The 18,688-nt window shown below is 40.5% G+C and overlaps 1 protein-coding gene across 17 annotated transcripts in view; it reads left to right on the top strand.

Annotated features, from left to right (window-relative positions):
* The window catches only part of Apbb2 (amyloid beta precursor protein binding family B member 2), a 397,355-nt gene that overhangs the window by 232,828 nt on the left and 145,839 nt on the right, over nucleotides 1-18,688 (top strand). For all 17 annotated transcript variants that reach the window (XM_058581877.1, XM_058581886.1, XM_058582107.1 and 14 more), the window contains one exon: nucleotides 2,878-3,696. In XM_058581877.1, the coding sequence (XP_058437860.1) occupies nucleotides 2,878-3,696 (819 nt within the window). The remainder of the gene's footprint in view (nucleotides 1-2,877; nucleotides 3,697-18,688) is intronic.

Genomic DNA, 18,688 nt, shown 5'->3' with positions numbered 1-18,688 from the left:
ATGACTTTCTGCCATAGTCATCTCCTTCTTTGAGAATGTGGTGGTGGAAGATACCAACATAAAAACAAATATGCCTTACACACGCTCACATATAATATACACCATAGCCTCCAATTCATTCTACACACTACTACCTTAGGGTCAGGTCCAAGTCCTAGAGCACACTTCACAGAACCCCTGGCCAGCCCTTTCCCTTCTATGTGCCACCTCTCCTTTCATGTCTTGTTGGCACAGGATCCTCAGGTGATAATCTATCCTTTTCCCTTCAGATCTTCTACACCCCAAGAAGAGAAGACCATTTTCTCCTCTCACCCGTCAGCCACCCTCTTAGCTGATTTCTGTGAATATTGTGTGTCTGTTCTTCCACAGAAACAAAAGCATGCAGGAAAGGTGGGAACTGTAAAGTGATAATAATCTCTAGAGTGTTTTGAGCTCTCATGATATGCAGCCATTAGGTTAAATGCTTGACAAGTCATCTCTTAGTCCTCAGCAAAGCTCTGGAAGGGGTAGCTACTATTATTATCTCCATTTTTACAGCAAAGAAATGGAGAGTCTAAAAAACTTGCTTTTTGTGTATGTTGAAAGTATCTGGTTTTTATTTCTTAGGTCCCATGATTTCCAAAGATAAAAAGCTAAATATTAGGTTTTAAGCAACTTTATAAGATTTTTATTTCACTTAAATAGAAATGTAAATCTCCTCCCTCTGAACCCTTGAGGAATTTTTATTTTTTCATAGTGAAACCCTGTGCTGTGTCTCTTGGGTACAAAGAAGCGAGGGGTGCTCAGATTTATTGTTCCATATCGTGCCAAAGCTCCTCTGCAGGCCTTTTCACTGTCAATCCTCACATCAACCATCTAAAGGAAATACCGAGCTGAGTTTGCACATCTACTCTGTGCAGGATGGTTCTGTTCTAACCCAGCCTTCCCCTCCCAAACCCACCATGATTTTTAAGCAAGGGAGAGAGTGACCTGGTCACTGAGAGGGCCGTGGGACCCAAAAGCCTTATGAGAACATGGCTAAAAGTTGTGATATGTCACTTAGAGGATATAAAAGCTTCTTACATATTAAAATCACCTAGAAATTCTGATGGCATTCTTTCTGAAAATGTTTATAGTTATAAACAAATGAAATTTTCTCCCTAATAACATGCTAGAATACAGTACCTAAAATCAGAAAACAGCTTCATAGAAGTTGGTTGCTATGCCTTTTAGGAAGCTAGCAGGTTTCCACTTTCTCATGTCACTTTAAATTCTCAAGGGAGTGGACCTTGTATCTATGCTGTGGATATGTCTCGGGGAAAAGTTCATGTGTGTTCATTCTGGGGTTTGCTCATATCAAATACTACTCTTGAATGAGATTGAATTATAAATTGGAACATGTTTTTCATAACATGGTGGTAGTGATCAGTCTTAATTTTTTTTTTAAAAAAATTCAACTTCCCGAGCATTATTTAAAGGGAAGAAACACACTGCATTCTCTATTCCTATAAACGAGACCGAGAAGCTGAAGTAATTCCTGGGTAAGCAGGATTTATTATAATTTTAAAGAATGTGGCCTCAAATCTAGCCTCTTTGGGTGATAGCCCTTAGCTATCTTATGGGCCACATGGTCATTCTGTTACAAATATGGGTATTGCCTAGAGCACATGGACATTGCCTAGCTTCCTGGAAGATTCGAGAATGAGTGACTCTTCTAAAATTGCCCAACTTGAGTATTTGACAATAAAAAGATAACCCTAAGCTCCCAAACAGGGAGAAATTCTTGCCCTCCTCTTCTGTGAAGATCCCTGTTTTGCTTGGGGGAGGAAGAGGGAGTTGTCAGAATACAATTTCAAGAATGTCAGGAGCTGTGCTTTGGTTCTTCTGCCCCTGGTGTGGAGATCACCAAAGTTGATGGGGAGGGCAGAGGATCAGATAAGAAGGAAGCCATTGCTTAGAAACTGAGAAACTTGAAACCTTTGGAATTCTTCCTGATGAATTTTATTCTCTTCTAGTCTGAAAAACCTTTCTTTCTTCCTAACAAGAGACATACGGAATAAATCACTGATGGTGCGAACAATATCTGAGATAAATGCAACTGTCAGAGAGCTTGCCAGGAGTTCTGCAAGGGCATGTGGTGACTGCAGACAGCTGAGTCTGTATTTTAATTCAGTGGAATATATTCAGATGCCTTTGGGGACTCTGTGACATGTTGTCTGTGGTCCAGGGCTCAAGGCTGCATTTTTAGTAGTAATACTGCTTGTGTTTATGTTCTTGAGAAATTAAGCCATTTCTTCAAAATTTCTGTTGGGCACAAACAGTAAGCCCAGGTCAAAAATGTTCGTGAAGACCTGAGCAAACTCTAATGGAGATTTGGTTTTCCAGACATTCGGAACACATTTTCTAAACATGGATGTATGGAACATCACTGAACAATGACCTCTCAGGTTAATTGAGAAAACTGGAGCCCCAGAGGAATTTTGAGCAAAGTTTTTGTTTTTGTGGCTGGAAGGAACTATAGAATACAAATGTGATATAAATGTTTGGAAAGGGGATGATTTTCAGGTTATGAAAACTGAAGACCAACCACCAGAAGGAAATGCTTTTATATGAATTCAAAATGCTTTTTTTTATTCCAAGTAAAACTTAGATCCTCAGAGGTCTTAGCTTTTCTAAAAATTGACTTTTGAGTATCCACACTAAGCCTTTTATTTGCTCCTGTTTAACATAGGAACTGATTGTGAAATAAGGAGGGGAAATGGGTCAGTTCTGCAAGAGTGTATTATGCAGCAGAAGCATTGATTCTTTCAATTTTCCTTATAAAAATGTCTGCTCATGCTGCATAGTAACTCGTGCCATCAGCACCAGCATCTAATGACCAATTTTCCTTTTCCCCAGGTGACTCAGGTGCGGACACCTTGGCCGTGTTTATGGCCAGCAGCGGAACCACAGACGTCGCAAATCGGAACAGCCCAGCCACACCACCAAACACCCTTAATCTCCGTTCTTCACACAATGAACTGCTGAATGCTGAAATAAAACACTCAGACACCAAGAACAGCACACCTCCCAAATGCAGGAAAAAATATGCACTGACTAACATCCAGGCGGCAATGGGCCTCTCGGATCCGGCTGCACAGCCCCTCCTGGGAAACGGCTCAGCCAACATCAAGCTGGTGAAAAATGGGGAGAACCAGCTCCGAAAGGCTGCCGAGCAAGGACAGCAGGACCCCAACAAAAACATCAGCCCCGCTGCAGTCATCAACATAACTTCTGAGAAGTTAGAAGGTAAAGAGCCCCACCCACAGGATTCCTCCAGCTGTGAGATTTTACCCTCCCAGCCCAGGAGAACTAAGAGCTTCCTAAATTACTATGCAGACCTGGAAACCTCAGCCCGAGAACTGGAGCAGAACCTTGGCAACTGCCATGGGGTCGGGGAAGAGAAAGCCCAGCCAGGCCAGGGCCAGGTCCCTGCTGCCATCATCGGGAATGGTGACTTGCTGCTGCAGAAACCAAACAAACCCCAGTCCAGCCCGGAAGACGGGCAAGTAGCCACAGTGTCCTCCAGCCCAGAGACCAAAAAGGATCATCCTAAGACAGGGGCCAAAACCGACTGTGCACTCCACCGGATCCAGAACCTGGCGCCAAGCGATGAGGAGTCGAGCTGGACGACATTGTCCCAAGACAGTGCTTCCCCCAGCTCCCCGGATGAAACAGGTACCCCTGGGAGAGGTGTGGCCTCAGGTGCACTTCCTGTTGGTGTTTTAGTTATGGATGGAGTAATTCTCTAAGCTGACTGGAAATGCCCTTTTCCAGGCCAACAAGAACATGATAACATTAATAATAACATTAATTAATAATAATTAATTAATAATGACATTAGGTTAAAACTGGGCAATTTGTGTGAAGAGCATTGTTAAATCCAACCACACTTTAGGTTAGTTTCATTTTGAATTATGCATATGTTATTTGCTCTGGGAAAAGAAATAGGTCTTGTTGGTTAAATGCAGTGAAACAACATCAATATAAAAAGTCATACTGCCTGAGTTTAGGCGAGGTAGTGCTATATACCACCTCGAAATACAGGATTTTGGGATTCTTTTTACAAAAAATAAGAAATATAGTTATTAGAGGCAAGCTATAATCCAATTAAGAGAATCAAGAGCCAGTGTGGTGGCGCCTGCCTGAAATCCCAGCATCTTGGGAGGCTGAGTCAGGAGGGTTTCAAGTTCAAAGCCAGCCTCGGCAACCATGAGACATTTAACAACTCAGTGAGACCCTGACTCTAAATAAAATACAGAATAGGGCTGGGGATGTGGCTCAGTGGTCGAGTGACCCTGAGTTCAATCCCCAGTACCAAAAAATAAATAAATAAATAAAAGAGAGCATCAGCTATTTTAAAGTTCTCGGAACTTATTATACCCAAACTAATGAAAAGTTAAAAGTTTAAAACATTAGAAGTCTGTTCCTTAAAGACATTTTCCTTTTGACCTTTACTGGGGACTATTTGATTAGCCTCTTCAAGTGAGATTGGAAAGTGATGTTCATTTCTCTTTAAATGAATTTAGAAGTCTAGAATTTTAGTGGGTCTAATTGAGATCTATCATCTGGTACTTTGGTCTATATGTGTAACATCTTTATTTATCAGAGGAGTTGCATTGTGACAGAAATAAACAAGGTCCTAGAAGTCAGCTACCTTTTATCTCATTTTCTCAGGATCCCCACTCGACTGATCAGAATGCTGGGAGATGTGGGAGCACTTTGTTATATAGAAATTCAGTGTAAACAAGATTCACAAGGGAGTCCCAGCAGCTGCCCTGGTGGGTCTCAAGGCTGTGTTAATGTTGGACAGATATAACAAGTAGAACAGAACACCAGGAAAGGAAATAGCATTTTTCCAACCTATAAGGCAGATAAATAACAGTAAGGAAAAGGAGAAGGAGAGAGTTCAGACATTAACTTGTTTTAAAAAAAAGAAGTGTTTTTGAAGTGCCCTTTAAAGGCCTGGTACTTTCAGTGATGGATTCTCTCATCCTCGTGTGGCTGAATATGGCAGCAGAGAGGTATAGGTGAGTCCATTTCATCCCATAAATTCCTGGCCCTGCACATCATGGGAATCATAATTGTGTTCTGTAATGTGGTTGAGCCCTCAGCTCTCTATTACTTTTTACTCACGTAGAGAATTCATGTCCTATACTTAATGTACATTGTCACCTGCGGGTATGTGAATCTACAAAAGCTGTTCCTTGGGCATCTTTCATCCAAACTCCACCTCCTGTTTTCTGGGCCATCTACCAAGGCCTCTCTGCCTGCCTCTGGTCATGCAGCCATGCGGTGCTTCCAAACACAGCGTGTTCTCTTGCAGTTAAATCTTAAATTAACTGGAAGATACTACAGCAAAGCCTCCCCTCCCTCTCACAGTTGCCTCCTTCTCCCAAAGATGACTGCTACCTTTTTGGAGGGGCTAATTTTTTTAATGAAATAATTTTTTAATTAGTTTGTTATAGTTATACATAATATTGGGGTTCATTTTTATAATTATACCAGCATGGACCATAATGTGTTCCACTTCAGTCCCTATTACCTCTCCTTTCTCTCCTCACCTCCTTGCCCTGTTCCCTTTCCCTACTCTGATTTTTCTTCTATTTAATTTGTGGGTTTTTTTTTTTTTCATTTAGTATATTATGGATATACTTAAAGGTGAAATTCACTGTGGTGTATTCATATATGTACACAGGAAACTTTGGTCAGATTCATTCTGCTGTCCTTCCCTTTCCTGACCCTCTTTCCTCCCCTTCAATCCTCTCTCTCTACTGCACTGACCTCTGTTCTATTTTCATGGAATCCCCCACCACTTCCTCCTCCCCCTTATTTTGTTCTAGCTTCTGCTTATGAGAGAAAACACTCAACCTTTGACTTTCTGGGTCTGGCTTATTTCACTTAGCATTATATTCTCAAGTTCTATCCATTTACCAGCAAATGCCATAATCTCATTCTTCTTTATGACTAAATAAAACTCCATTGTGTGTGTATATCATATTTTCTTTACCAATTTATCTGTTGATGGGCACCTAAGTTGGTTCTATAGCTTGGCTATTGTGAACTGTTGCTTTTATAAACATTGATGTGGCTATATCCCTATAGTAGGCTGATTTTAGATCTTTTGGATATCTATCAAGGAGTGGGATAGCTGGGTCCTTTTGGAGTTCCTTTCCTGATTTTTTGTTTGTTTGAGGAATCTTCATATTGCTTGCCAGGGTAGGTTATTCCATTTTGCAGTCCCACCAACATTTTATGAGTATAAAGTCCTTATCTTTTAGAGGTACATACTAATATAATAAACTAATGTATATAACATAGTATAGTTAGCCCTATTTGTGGGTTTCACATCTGTGTATTCGGCTTACTGTTGATCAACAATTTTTGGAGGAAAAAATTGCAACTGCACTGCACATGCATGTATATCACATTTTCTTTACCAATTGCAACTGCACTGCTCATGGATAGAAATTTTCTCATATCTCTACACAGTGCAGTATAGTTACTTACATAGCATTTAAAAATGTATTACATATTATAAGTAATCAGGTAAAAAGGAGGATGTACATAGGTCACATGCAAATACTATACATTTTATATAAGGGACTTGAGTATCCCTGAATTTTCATATTTACAGGAGTCCTGGAACTCCCTGTGAAGTCCCCAAGGGATGACTGTGACATCCCCCAAGGGATGACTATATATAGTAATACCAGTAATAATGCCTAAAATAATTGGGGTGAGGGATGAAAAAAGAAATAGAATTGGCCATAAACTGGCAAGTTGTTAAAACTGGGTTATGGGTTTTTGAGGGTTCATGATTCTATTCTAATTTTTTGTCTGTAAACTTTACCATGATAAGAAGTTAAGCAAGAAAAATTAAGTAGTTTTTATGCTTTGCTTTTTCTATTTTTATTTTATAGGTCAGTGCCTTTTAGAGTAAGGGTGACGGGGTGGTAGCGGCTCTCCTGAGTCCCTGAGTGTAGATGTTTTGGATCAGGTGTCTTCGAAACAGTGTGTCAACCAGGCCTGAAGATCGCATTTTGAAACCATCCTAGAAGCCACACGTGCTTTCCTTCACAATGGTTGCTTTGGGACCTCAGCACCCATTTGATTCAGCAAGCTGCAGTGTCTCGAAATAGTAACATTAATAGTTTTGGGAGCTCTCTTTTGACATAGCCTAGAGCCAGATGTGTCACCCTAGTGAGATAGAACCACTTCATATCACAGCTCGGAGCTTCAGGTAATAAACACCACATAGATGAGTAAGCAGAATAAAATAAACGATTTTTCAGCCTTAGTAATTCTTTGGATTTCATCTTTCCAGTAAGACACACTGTTAATGTTTGAAATGATCGCAATCATTTAAATTAAACATTGTAAGTAATGGGAAAATAAGTGTTCATTATATGGTGTTTTTCTTTTTTGGTACCAGGGATTGAACCTGATTGGGGCAGTTGGCTACTGAGCCACATCCCCAGCCCTATTTTGAATTTTATTTAGAAACAGAGTCTCACTGAGTTGCTTAGCACCTTGCTGTTGCTGAAGCTGGCTTTGAACTCGTGATCCTCCTGCCTCAGCCTTCCAGGCCACTGGGATTACAGGCATGTGCCACAGCGCCCTGCTTATTATATGGTTTTTATAGTATATATACATTGTATAACAAACACAAATGTTAGCTATTGAGAGATAAGAAATGAGAGTCTTTTTAAACTACTAGTGGACAGTGCCATAGTATGTGTATAAAGAGTGTATATTTCCTATTTGCCATTAACATTCATCCAGTGGAGTGTGTTTTATGACTTAATCATGACAAAATCATCTTTGGATTATGTGCTGTGCTTTGGGAAACTAGAAAAATACTTATAATAAATATTTATAATATTAGAAATACTTATAATAAATACTGAGGGGTATTCTTTTCTGAGTTAGAATGCCATTTATAAAATAAAATGCATTGCCTAACCTAGAGACTGACGACTTTCTACTTCCCTTCTTTCTGAATTGCCCGCTCCTGCTTTCCATGGCCCTCCCACCCCAGTCATGTCTACTGTGTGCTGCTGATCATTTCCTCATGTGTAGTTGGTCCTTGGAGAAAACAAGAGGCTGTTAGGGAAAAGAAAAGCACCTCTTAACATCACATCACTGGGCTGCCGTTTTTTAGGGAGTCAGAGAGTGCCTGGATCCTGACTCTAAAACAAAGGGGGGGGTATTGTGTTGATAGTTGGAAGTGAGAACTTGAATGAGGTTCCCGATGGGTCTGAGGCATGCTTCCTCAGTGGCCCCAGGTAAGCACAGTAGTTCAGTAAATACACGTCATTCAGACTGTGTGGTCTCTCTGTTGATTGCTTTTCATTTTATGTTTGCTTCATAAAAACTTTTAGAAAGGTACATCATTTTGAAGCTTCTGGGATACTGGCATCTGTGGTGCCAACGTGTAAGTAGGATTTATTTGAGCTTCACAAAATTGGAGACAGAGTATGATGCTAGGTGGATTTTGGTGGTTGTTGCTGGGGATGGAATCAGGGCTCTGCACACATGAAGCATATGCTCTACCACTGAGCTACATCCCCAGCTCAAGATGGATTTTATGTAATAAATAACATTTCAAGGTTAGCCTAATGCTCCAGGCCTAATGCTCCATTGCCTTATTAAGAACATGGGGTCTAGACTCAACTTCCTGAATTCAAATCCCAGCTCTGCTGCTCACAGGTAGTTCACGTAGCTTCTCGCCTATAATATGGGGGCAGTGGGCAGTGGTAGGGTTTGGCATCAATCTATCATTAAAGGTTAAGTGAGAGCATCTTTAAGGGACTCTTAGAGAATAGTTTCTAACAAGAGTTTAATAATGATGGTTATCAGTACAGTGGTGTGACATAAAAATTCAATTTTATCTTAATTACAATTTGCTTATATTTTAGTTAAAATTATCTGGATCCTCGGGGCATTGATTGGTTCATCTTTGTATTGTCAGTGCCTGGAAGGTAGCAGATGAGCCTAAATAATTAAGTCATGATTAATTGAATAAAAATGAAGGCCATCTACATATCCCCAAACATCCCTGATGCATTGAATAGGTCTTTTGTCATTATATCTTAATCAATATCTGATTTTGGTATTGGCTGCATGCTTTATAACTTAAATGGTCATGGGGCTCAGTCACACCACAGTTACTGCATTAGGCATGCTGAAATTCTAGGCCCTGTTCTTGGTACTTTCTCACTGTCAGGTCACCACACTGGGATGAACTCTGGTCTTTGGGCACCGTGTCCAGTGATTTTCCATTGTACCACGGTCTTGAGACAGGCATATGGCCCCAAAGGCTGAACACATGAGGTTTGATCCTGTTCAGCCGGATACATGTAGTGGTGATCTTGAGAATCTAGAAAATGGAAAATTATATTTTAGAGGATCTTTCCATGCTGGTAAGCAATTCAGCTTACCAGAGGAGATGGCATTTAAGCCATCTAGAAACCTGCCTAGACCCTCAAGACTGCTGTTGAGTTCTTCTCAGGGCTTGCTACCTTCCTTAAAAGTTTCCACTTAGATTTAGAACTTTATCGTGTGCATGTGTGTGTGCATCTCTTCATGCTTTGTGTGACATGTAGTGAGAAGCCTCGTAAATGTTACCTGTCTGCTGGTCGGATGGATGGAGCTGGATCATGTCACCCTGAGTGTTCTCTGATGTCTGCTGTGTCTGCACATCTATAGACATAGAGAAAGTGAGCACAGCTGGTAAAAATAGTTGGTAGAGCACTTGGATAGGGCGATTCTTACTTATAGTCTGGGCTCCAGGGAGGGATGAAGAACTGGGGCCAGTAACTCATTCCACCACTGTTCTCTGCATTGGCGTCCATAGGTCTGTAAGTCAGAGGAGCCAGTACCAAGGAAAAGGGCCAAATTGATTTCAGTTGCCTTCGCATTTTGCCTGAAATTGCAGGTTGAGCCACGTTGCTATAGAGTTTGAATTCTTTGATGTTTTAAGTCAATTGATTTTCAGTCTCAAGGCAAGCAGAGTGAAGCTCTTTTGTAGGCTGAATAGTGCATGAGAGCGAAAGCCAAGGCACAGACCTAATTATGTCAACACGACGGGCAGCACTTCTTATTTCCGGCATCAGCTGACCTAAGGTGTTAGAGCATTGGATAAGTTTGTATTTTTTATACTTCTAGAAACCTCTTCTGAATGTTCATTTTTATCTCAAATGGCTTTTGGTAGTTCAACCATAAATTTTCCTCTTTTAAGATTCCAGAATATAAGAAAGGCCCAGTTTTTAGCTGTTCTGCCCTGCTGGGTTAATTTTAATCTTTCGAGCACTGATTGATTCACTAGCCTTCCTGTCTGTCTGCTCAGCTGAGAGTTCCGTGGTGTGACAGGAGGAATTCAAGAAGGCAGATGTGAGATATTTCCAAAATAGTTGGGGCACACTCTGTTCTGGGGTAGATCATGTGTTTTCTAAATGAGATTTTAGTGCCTTGGGGATAAAATGTAGCAAGATATTTCTTATCTCACCCTGTGAACTTAAGGAAGAAAATGATTTGTTCCATTGGTAGTTTTGGAAAATTCTAGACACAAAATGTGTTCAGGTAAATGTTTAAAGATAATTTTGTGTTGCTTTCTATAATGAAGTATGCTAGGTACTCCAAGGAGCAAAAAGGCTATATGATAAGGTGAGTGGCAGCAGAAGTCTAGCAGTCTGTGAACGCACTCAAGACAGCAGATACCTGTGAGTCAGACCCAGAAAAGTGTCATGAGAGGATAAAGGGCTATGAGTAGAAAAGGCAGAAAAACACAATCAAGACACAGCAAAGCTAACATTTAGCAGTACAGCTCAGCTCTGGAGGGTGAGATAGTTCAGGAATTTGGCATGTGAAAACAAGGTTATTCCTTTTGATGAAAGCTTAAGAACATATACTGTATTTGTCCACTTTCCTTTACAAGAATGAAATACCTGAGGCAGACTACTTTATAAAGAAGAGAGGTTTATTTGGGCTCATGATTCAGGAAGTACATGTCTAGGGGCCTTCCTGCTGGCAGAGTCCTGGGGCAGCACAAGTATCTGCCTGGGTGGTCATTTTCTCTCTCATTATAAAGCCACTAGAATTCATTCAGGGGGCCTCCACCCTAGTGACATTATTATATCTAATCAGTCCCCAAATGCCCCACATTTAAACACTAGAATTAGATTAAATTTCCACCTGCTTAGTAACTATTAAGACCAGGGATTAAACCCTTTATGAGTTAGGAACAAGCCCTACTCAAACTGTAGCAGAAAGGAATATCAGTAATGGCCATGCTTCTATCTCAGTTTAGGAAACATTTGTTGCTTGCCTCGCGCACAGGAGCTATGCAGAATATGAAGAGAAAGCATGTGACCCTAACTTTAGGCAATGCCAAGGCAACAGGGTACCATGAAAGCTTCAGAGCTCAGACATGGACAGCGCTGGGGAGTCCACAGACAACCCTGTCTTTTCTACCTTTTCTGCTTACTGCACTCTCGCCTCTCATGGCCAGTTTCTGGTTCCATGTCTCACGTCCTTCCTGTCTCATACACACTCGCAGACTGCGAGACTTCTGCCACCACTCATGGCACACACCTCTTGCTCCCTGGAGAATCTAGTAAGCTCTATAATGGAAAGCAACCCAGAACTGTTTTGTTCCATAGGCATTGTTCAGAAAGCCTTGAAGTTCATGCCACTGCTTAGAAGTGAGAATTTTTACATAAAAATATGTACCTCTTGATTCTCTTGTAAATTCAGAAATCTTATAACCCTCAGACCAAAGGCCAGAGACCAGAATCTCTTCTAGATGGGTGGTCCGCTGCTCCACAGGGCGAGGGACTCAGCCCTCCTACAGGTGGAACTCTGACAGTAGAATGAACCAGGCTCATGGTGATCATGCCTGTCAAAGCTGCATACTAGTGCAGTGCCATGGCAGCAACAGCCTTGAGTCTAGGGACTTCCTTTAATCATTGTCATCCTCCTCTCAGCCCCATGCCTTCTGGTCGAATTGTAAAGTGTGACATGAACTGTTAAGCAAAACATGCTTGAAATTTCCAAAGACATCTTTAGATGGCTCCTCAGGGTTTTCCATCTGTTATCTGGTTAGAGGAGGGAAAACATTAGCTTTTCCAAAGCTAGGCTGTGGGTGGTTCATAAATTTTGTGCCTTAAGGCTGACTCAGTTAATATACCCAGTTAGCTTTCATAACTGTAAAGGGACTTAGCAACCCCACCCCCACCCTGGCTCTCTTTTGCTGGGGATTGAGCCCAGAGTCTCGTGTATGGTAAGCACACTTTCTATGCTGAGCTATTCCCCCAGCCCCAACCCTTACAATGTATATATTGTGTTTTCCTAATTTGCACCTTGGATGCAAAACAGTGAAATAAAAGCTTCATATTCAAGCAGATTTCACTGAAAAAAAAAATCATTTGACTATTAGAACATCATATGTGGTTCACATTCCATGTGGAACGGTCTGAAAGTGAGAGAATGAGATGATCCCAATAATTGGTGTTGGTACCTAAGAAAAGAGTTGATGTTTACCATGTGTAAGCTTTTGGTTTTTTTCCTTTTTGTTTAGCTTCTCTTAGATTCATGCTTGAATGTGACTGAATTAAATCCTCCCAAGAATTCTTCCATAGTGTCATTAGGAACATTGTTAGCTTGATACTTTTGTCTTTCAGTGTTATCAGATGAGTTCTTTCTATGGATCTGCACTGAACTGGTGCATCTGGAATATTAAAAAGGTGAGCTTCATTCTGAAAACGGTTGGTTTGGGAAGCTGACTTTGGTCTGCTGTTGTTACCTGGACACTTTCTCATACACTTCATCGTATTTGTGATATTTAATGGATACAAGATGCATGGCCTCTGAAAGCCTGTTTAATCTCTGGTAGATATATAGAATATTATTATAGAACCTTCTACAATCATTTCTTGGGGTGGCGTCAGAATTCCATGAGGAATTGGCAGAAAGTGAGAGATCTGAGAGGTTCCAATTCCCAACCTTTGGGACTGATTAGAGGTGTGGCAAAGAAAGTTAAAAGGCTGGGGGTAATCAGGTACTTGCTGATGGAAGCTTTTAGGGAGACTTCTCAGTAGTGAGCTAACTCTCTAGACTTGCTCTGCTTTCCTGTGGTGTCCTTTAGCTAATATTTCCATTCATCCCATTCTTACCATGGACAAGGGGGATATTCCATAGTCTTCTATACCTCCCTTCTTTTCCTAGAACACATGTCAGTCTCTTAGGATTTTTGGAACAGATTCAAAGTACTGGTTTACCTCTGAGAAGTTCACACTAGTTAGCGGGTGCACAGGTCCCAGGGAAATCTCCTGGGACCTTGTGAAACACAATACTGATTTAGTGGGTCTAGGCTGGGGCCTAAGATTCTGTATTGTTAAAAAAAAAAATTATGAATTTTTGATTTTGGAAGTTCTGCATTTTTAATGAGTTCTCAGTTGATGCTGGTACTTCTGGCCTCATTCACATTATGAGACTGGACTAAACTGTGTCAAGCATCAGTCTGTTTTGTTCACTAGTGGGACCTCAGCAGCTAGAATCAACAGTAACTAGGACATGCTTGTCTTCCCAAAATACTGTGGAAAAATGCTCACCTCAAAATATAGTGATACTGGGTAGATTTTTAAATGTGTAGAACTGATAAAGACAGTGAAGTTTCAGGTGAGTAAGGCATTACTTGCTTGAATTACTTGCTGATTAAGGAGAGAAACAAATGGAGACAGCAATGGGATTTATGGAATTGTAGTGTGCACAAGGAAAAAGAAGCCGCAAGGGAGCAAAAGAAGAGATGGCTCTAAAGTAGTGTTCTCTGATATTTCTTCCTTCCTTCCTTCCTTCCTTCCTTCCTTCCTTCCTTTCTCTCTCTCTCTCTCTCTCTCTCTCTCTCTCTCTCTCTCTCTCTCTCTCTCTCTCTCTCTCTTTCTTTCGATTGAACCCAGAGGCTCTTAACCACTGAGCCACATCCCCAGCCCTGTTTCATATTTTATTTAGAGACAAGGTCTCACTGAGTTGCTTAGGGCCTCACTAAGTTGTTGAAGCTGGCTTTGAGTTCAGGATCCTCCTGCCTCAGCCTCCCAAGATGCTGGGATTATAGGTGTGCACCACTATGCCCAGCTGATATTTCTTTCTTGATCTTGGGAATCCTTTGTATACTCTCAAAAAAATTGAACTTTAAACATTTTTCATTCATATGAATTATACCTATCAGTATTTATCATATTAGAAATTAAATCTGAGATTTTTTAAGTTATTCATTTAAAAGATAAGAAACCCACTAATGTTATCAACATAAATAATTTTATGAAAAGCAAATGTTTTTCCAAAATAAAAAACAGTTTAGTGAGAAAAGTGACCTAGTTTTATATATTTAAAAATCTCTTCCTTAATTTTAATTAATTAATTAATTAATTGATGCCAGGGATGGAACTCAGGCATGCTCAATCACTGAAGCACATCCTCATCCTTTTTACTTTTTATTTAAGAGAGGGTGTCACTAAATTACTTAGGGCCTTGCTAAATTGCTGAGGCTGGCTTTGAACTTGCAATCCTCCTGCCTCATTAATTTTATTTCTTTAACTGATAACACAAAAACATAAAAATTCTACTTACTAATGGGGTATCATGATGTTTTGATACATGTATGGGTTCTATAATGTTTAAATCAGCTGACGCATTTCTGTGTTCTCATTTATCATTTCTTTATAGTAAAGCCTGTCAAAGTCCTTTCTTCTAACTTTTTGAAAAGTATAGAACAGTTGAAAATCTCTTTAATGCATGGTTTGTTTGAAGGCAGCTGGGTTCTCTTATCTGCTTCTACCCTTTAAATATATGGGATTGAACCAGGGTGCTTAACCACTGAGGCACATCTCCAGCCCTTTCTATATTTTTATTTAGAGACAGGGTCTCACTAAGTTGTCTAGGGTCTTGCTAAGTTGCTGAGGCTGGCTTTGGACTTGCGATCTTCCTACCTTGGCTTCCTGAGCCACTGGGATTACAGGTGTGTGCCACTGCTCTCTTTATATATCTTGATGAATTGTTATGGTGGTGTAGATGGAGAAAATCCTACACATACAGATGTGTAGATGGAAAAGAGGTGAATATTTTAATAGCCTTTCCAGTAATGGTGGAGCTTCTTTTATGTTAGAGTTACATCAAAACTCCATAATTGGTAGTTTCTTAAACATTCCTTTTAATTTGGAATCTGCATCTATAATTATAACTTTTTCCCACTCTGTTAGATCAAAATCTATTGGTTCGTCCTACATTCTCAATGGATGCTTACCCACACATACTTTGTAAAATCATGCATTGGCTATTTGGAAAATTTTGTGAAATAAGTTATGAAGATCTTCCAAATGTTGACACATTTCATTATACAATGTGAAAATGCTCCATTTGTTAATCTCACCATCTCATCAGAAAAGTCTGCTTTTTGTCAAGTTGACAGTGGCAGATACAATTTTTCCAAAATCCTGATTTTTTGCCTGAAAGCTCCCATTTTATCATTGGCAACAAATAGTGTCAGTTGCCTTCCTTAAAGCGATAGGCACACATTTTTTATTTTTGAGAAAATGTCTGCGCAAATTTGAACACCTGTCTGTCAGGTGTTCTTTCAAGCAAAAGAGGTGATCCATGAAAAAAGCAGCTAATTCAGATGGCAACTTGGTCACACTTGTGCTTTTCCTTAAAATGACAGTCCAATATAATTTATGCCACTATCTTGCTTCGTGCTGAGATGCCAAGAATTTATCCCTCATTTTTGGTGCCCCCATTGCTAATTGTCAACACAGTGAAAAAGGCTGTAAATAACATCTTAGTATTATGAAAATATTTTTCACTTCAGAGAGCCCCTGAAATGCCCTTTGGGAAGCTTCTAGACAAAAGGATCAGCTCCCAGCGGTTTGGTTTGGTTCTGAGATTAATTGTGAGAGAGGTCAGATAGGTAAGTGGAAGCCAAATTAGTGAATGCTAATGTTGAATTGTGAAAATATTTTTGTGTATGGAAAACAATTGATGCTTACGAGGAAAAGAAAAGGACTGTTTGGGTTTTTTGGTTGTTTGTTTTTTTGTTTTTTTTTGGTGTTGGGGGTGGAACCCAGGGCCTTGTGCATGCTAGGCAAACACTCTACCCACAGAGCTACATCTCAGCCCTAAGACCGCCATTAGTAAGGTGGAGTTTGGAGAAGGTGCATCTGATGTTGGTGGCTAGAATATGTTGGTGGGGCAAATGAGGCTGGCAGTTACAAGAATCTGACAATAATTCATATGATATGTTCAGTCCCGGACAAGACAACCAGATTTAAAAACAGAACATAACTGGAAGAAAGGACGAATCACTAGGATTTCATGATTGATTGGATGGAGAGGGAGAGGGTAGAGTTAAAGATGTCGGATTTTCAGTTTGAAGCAAGTGCTTGTTTTTGGAAATGGTGAAGTTGGGAGGAGGGGCTAGTTTTTGGAGAAGGGTGACAGTTTGGTTCCAGATGTTCAGTTGAGACGATGTGGGAATATCAGGAGTGATGTCCTCAAGTTAGAGTTGTGGCTCTTACAGAAAAGTCCGGGGAATTCAGACTTTGTCTTCCAGTTGCCAGGTTGTTTCACCGCATCTACTGCTGTGCTGTCCTTTTTGGTGTGTGATGCTGTTTTAACCATACTTAGATTTAAATGGTTGATAAGGTTGGGGAAGCAACGTGGGTGGTGTAATGAGATGGGATATTATTAGAGTCTGCCTTAAAAACAGTGAAATACTTAGGATAGCTTGAGTAATCTGTTCTCTTTGTTCCCACTTGGAGTATTAAGCTCCATTAAACCATACTTCTGGAAAAATGGCTAAGTATCTCATTCACCAATGATTGAGCTGTCAAATGAATCTAGTGATGACACAACCTGTTTCCTTATTTCTGCTTCTCTAGAGTAAAGCAAGGGACCACATTCACGGAGACAAACATGCTCATGCACTTACAAGTTGTCATGAGGGTCTCGGCCAGGGAAGACCCCCAACAGGCTTTACCAGGTGACATTTATAATATTGGTGAAATGACTCTGGCCAGGGGCCTAGTTAAAAGGTTCTATTAAGAATGGACTCATTAGTCAAGTTTATGAGACTGAAATACTAAAGCCAAAAATATCCCTTTATCTAATTTGTGAAAAGAACAATCACTTTCCCAGGTCTTAGGTTTGTTGATACTACATGGTCAGTGTGCATGCTCAGTGGCAGTGTATTATTATTTCCCAGTGAGAAATTACTGTAGAACTGCAAGAGAAGCCAGGCATCAGCAGGGGTTGCTCAGGGAGCATGCACTTGGCCAAAGGGGAGTCAGATGAATTGAATGGGATAGTCTGATGATGTGTCCGTCCCTTCTCCCCTTTAAGGAAGAAGCATCCCTTATCTTGCTGCCAGGGATACTGAGTCCTCAAACTGAAGGAATTCAGGTTCCTTCTTTTTTGGAGAGAGGGAAAGATTTGCTTTAATAAAAAGATACCTGTTTCTGATCAACAAAATTATTCTTACAACTCGGTCGTATTTTCTGTTGAATCAGTTATGCCGTGCTGTATTTTAGAGCCATCTTTTCTCATTCTGATGCCATTGGTTGGCTTTGATTCATCAGCCAGTTCAACTGTTGTATTTGAACTTCTCCTTCATTTACTCATTTCAGCATTAAGTCACTGTTTCCTCCAAGTTTGGCCTGGAGTCAGTGAACCTCAGAATCTCCTAGATGTTTATTAAGATGTGGCTACCTAGACCCTACCTGGGCCCTGTAGACTGAGACCCAGGAGGTGTAGGTCTCGGGAACCTTAGGAAGTTCCTCCAGACGCTAGGTTTAAGAATCAGCTCTAAATCCAACACCGAGTCTTCTTCCATCAGAGCTTCTGTTGTGTTTAAAGTGCTGTATCTTTAGTAGAATGGGCACTGATATGGCTAAAAGTGAACAAGAATCACAATCCCAATAAAAAACATGGAAAACTCATTTTCTTTTCAAATTAATGTCGTATTTGATTCTGGTAGGATCAATATGTGTTCATAATTGCTTCTTTGCTACAAAAATTAAACCACTGGAAGTCTCTCCTGATTTTTAGTTTTTTTCCCCTGCTACTGGGGATTGAACCCAGGGTCATTTTACCTCTGAGCTTCATTGCCAGCCCTTTTTATTTTTCATTTTGAGACAGGGTCTTGCTAAGTTGCTGTGACTGGCCTTGAACTTGTAATTCTCCTACCTTAGCTTCCCAAGTCACCAGGATGATAGGCATGTGCCACTGTACCCGATTCTCCTCTTGTTTTTTAAAATATTTTTTTCAATTGTCAACGGACATTTATTTTATTTATTTATATGTGGTGCTGAGAATCAAACCCAGTGCCTCACACATGCTACGCAAGTACTCTACCAAAGCCACAACCCCAGCTCTCTCTCCTCTCATTTTTGACCCTAAGTTGGACCTGTGACGTGTGTGTTATTGCAGCATAGAAATTGAATATTTAAAATCCCAGCATTGTCCTGACAAAATGGATGATTGTAGCCAGGTCACTAACATCAAGCATTTCCTCCTCTGTAAAATAGGGTTAACAGGAGCACCTGCCTCCTGGGGTAGCTGATAATTAACTGAAATAAGGCACACTGAGCGCTCAGCAGAAGGTTTGCCAGGCAGCCAGAGC

The sequence above is a fragment of the Marmota monax genome, unplaced genomic scaffold, assembly GCF_021218885.2.
Source record: "Marmota monax isolate L192 unplaced genomic scaffold, Marmota_monax_Labrador192_F-V1.1 WCK01_AAM20220418_F8-fsc00025, whole genome shotgun sequence".
In the NCBI taxonomy this organism is placed as follows: Eukaryota; Metazoa; Chordata; class Mammalia; order Rodentia; family Sciuridae; genus Marmota; species Marmota monax.
This window is presented reverse-complemented; position numbering and strand designations above follow the sequence as displayed.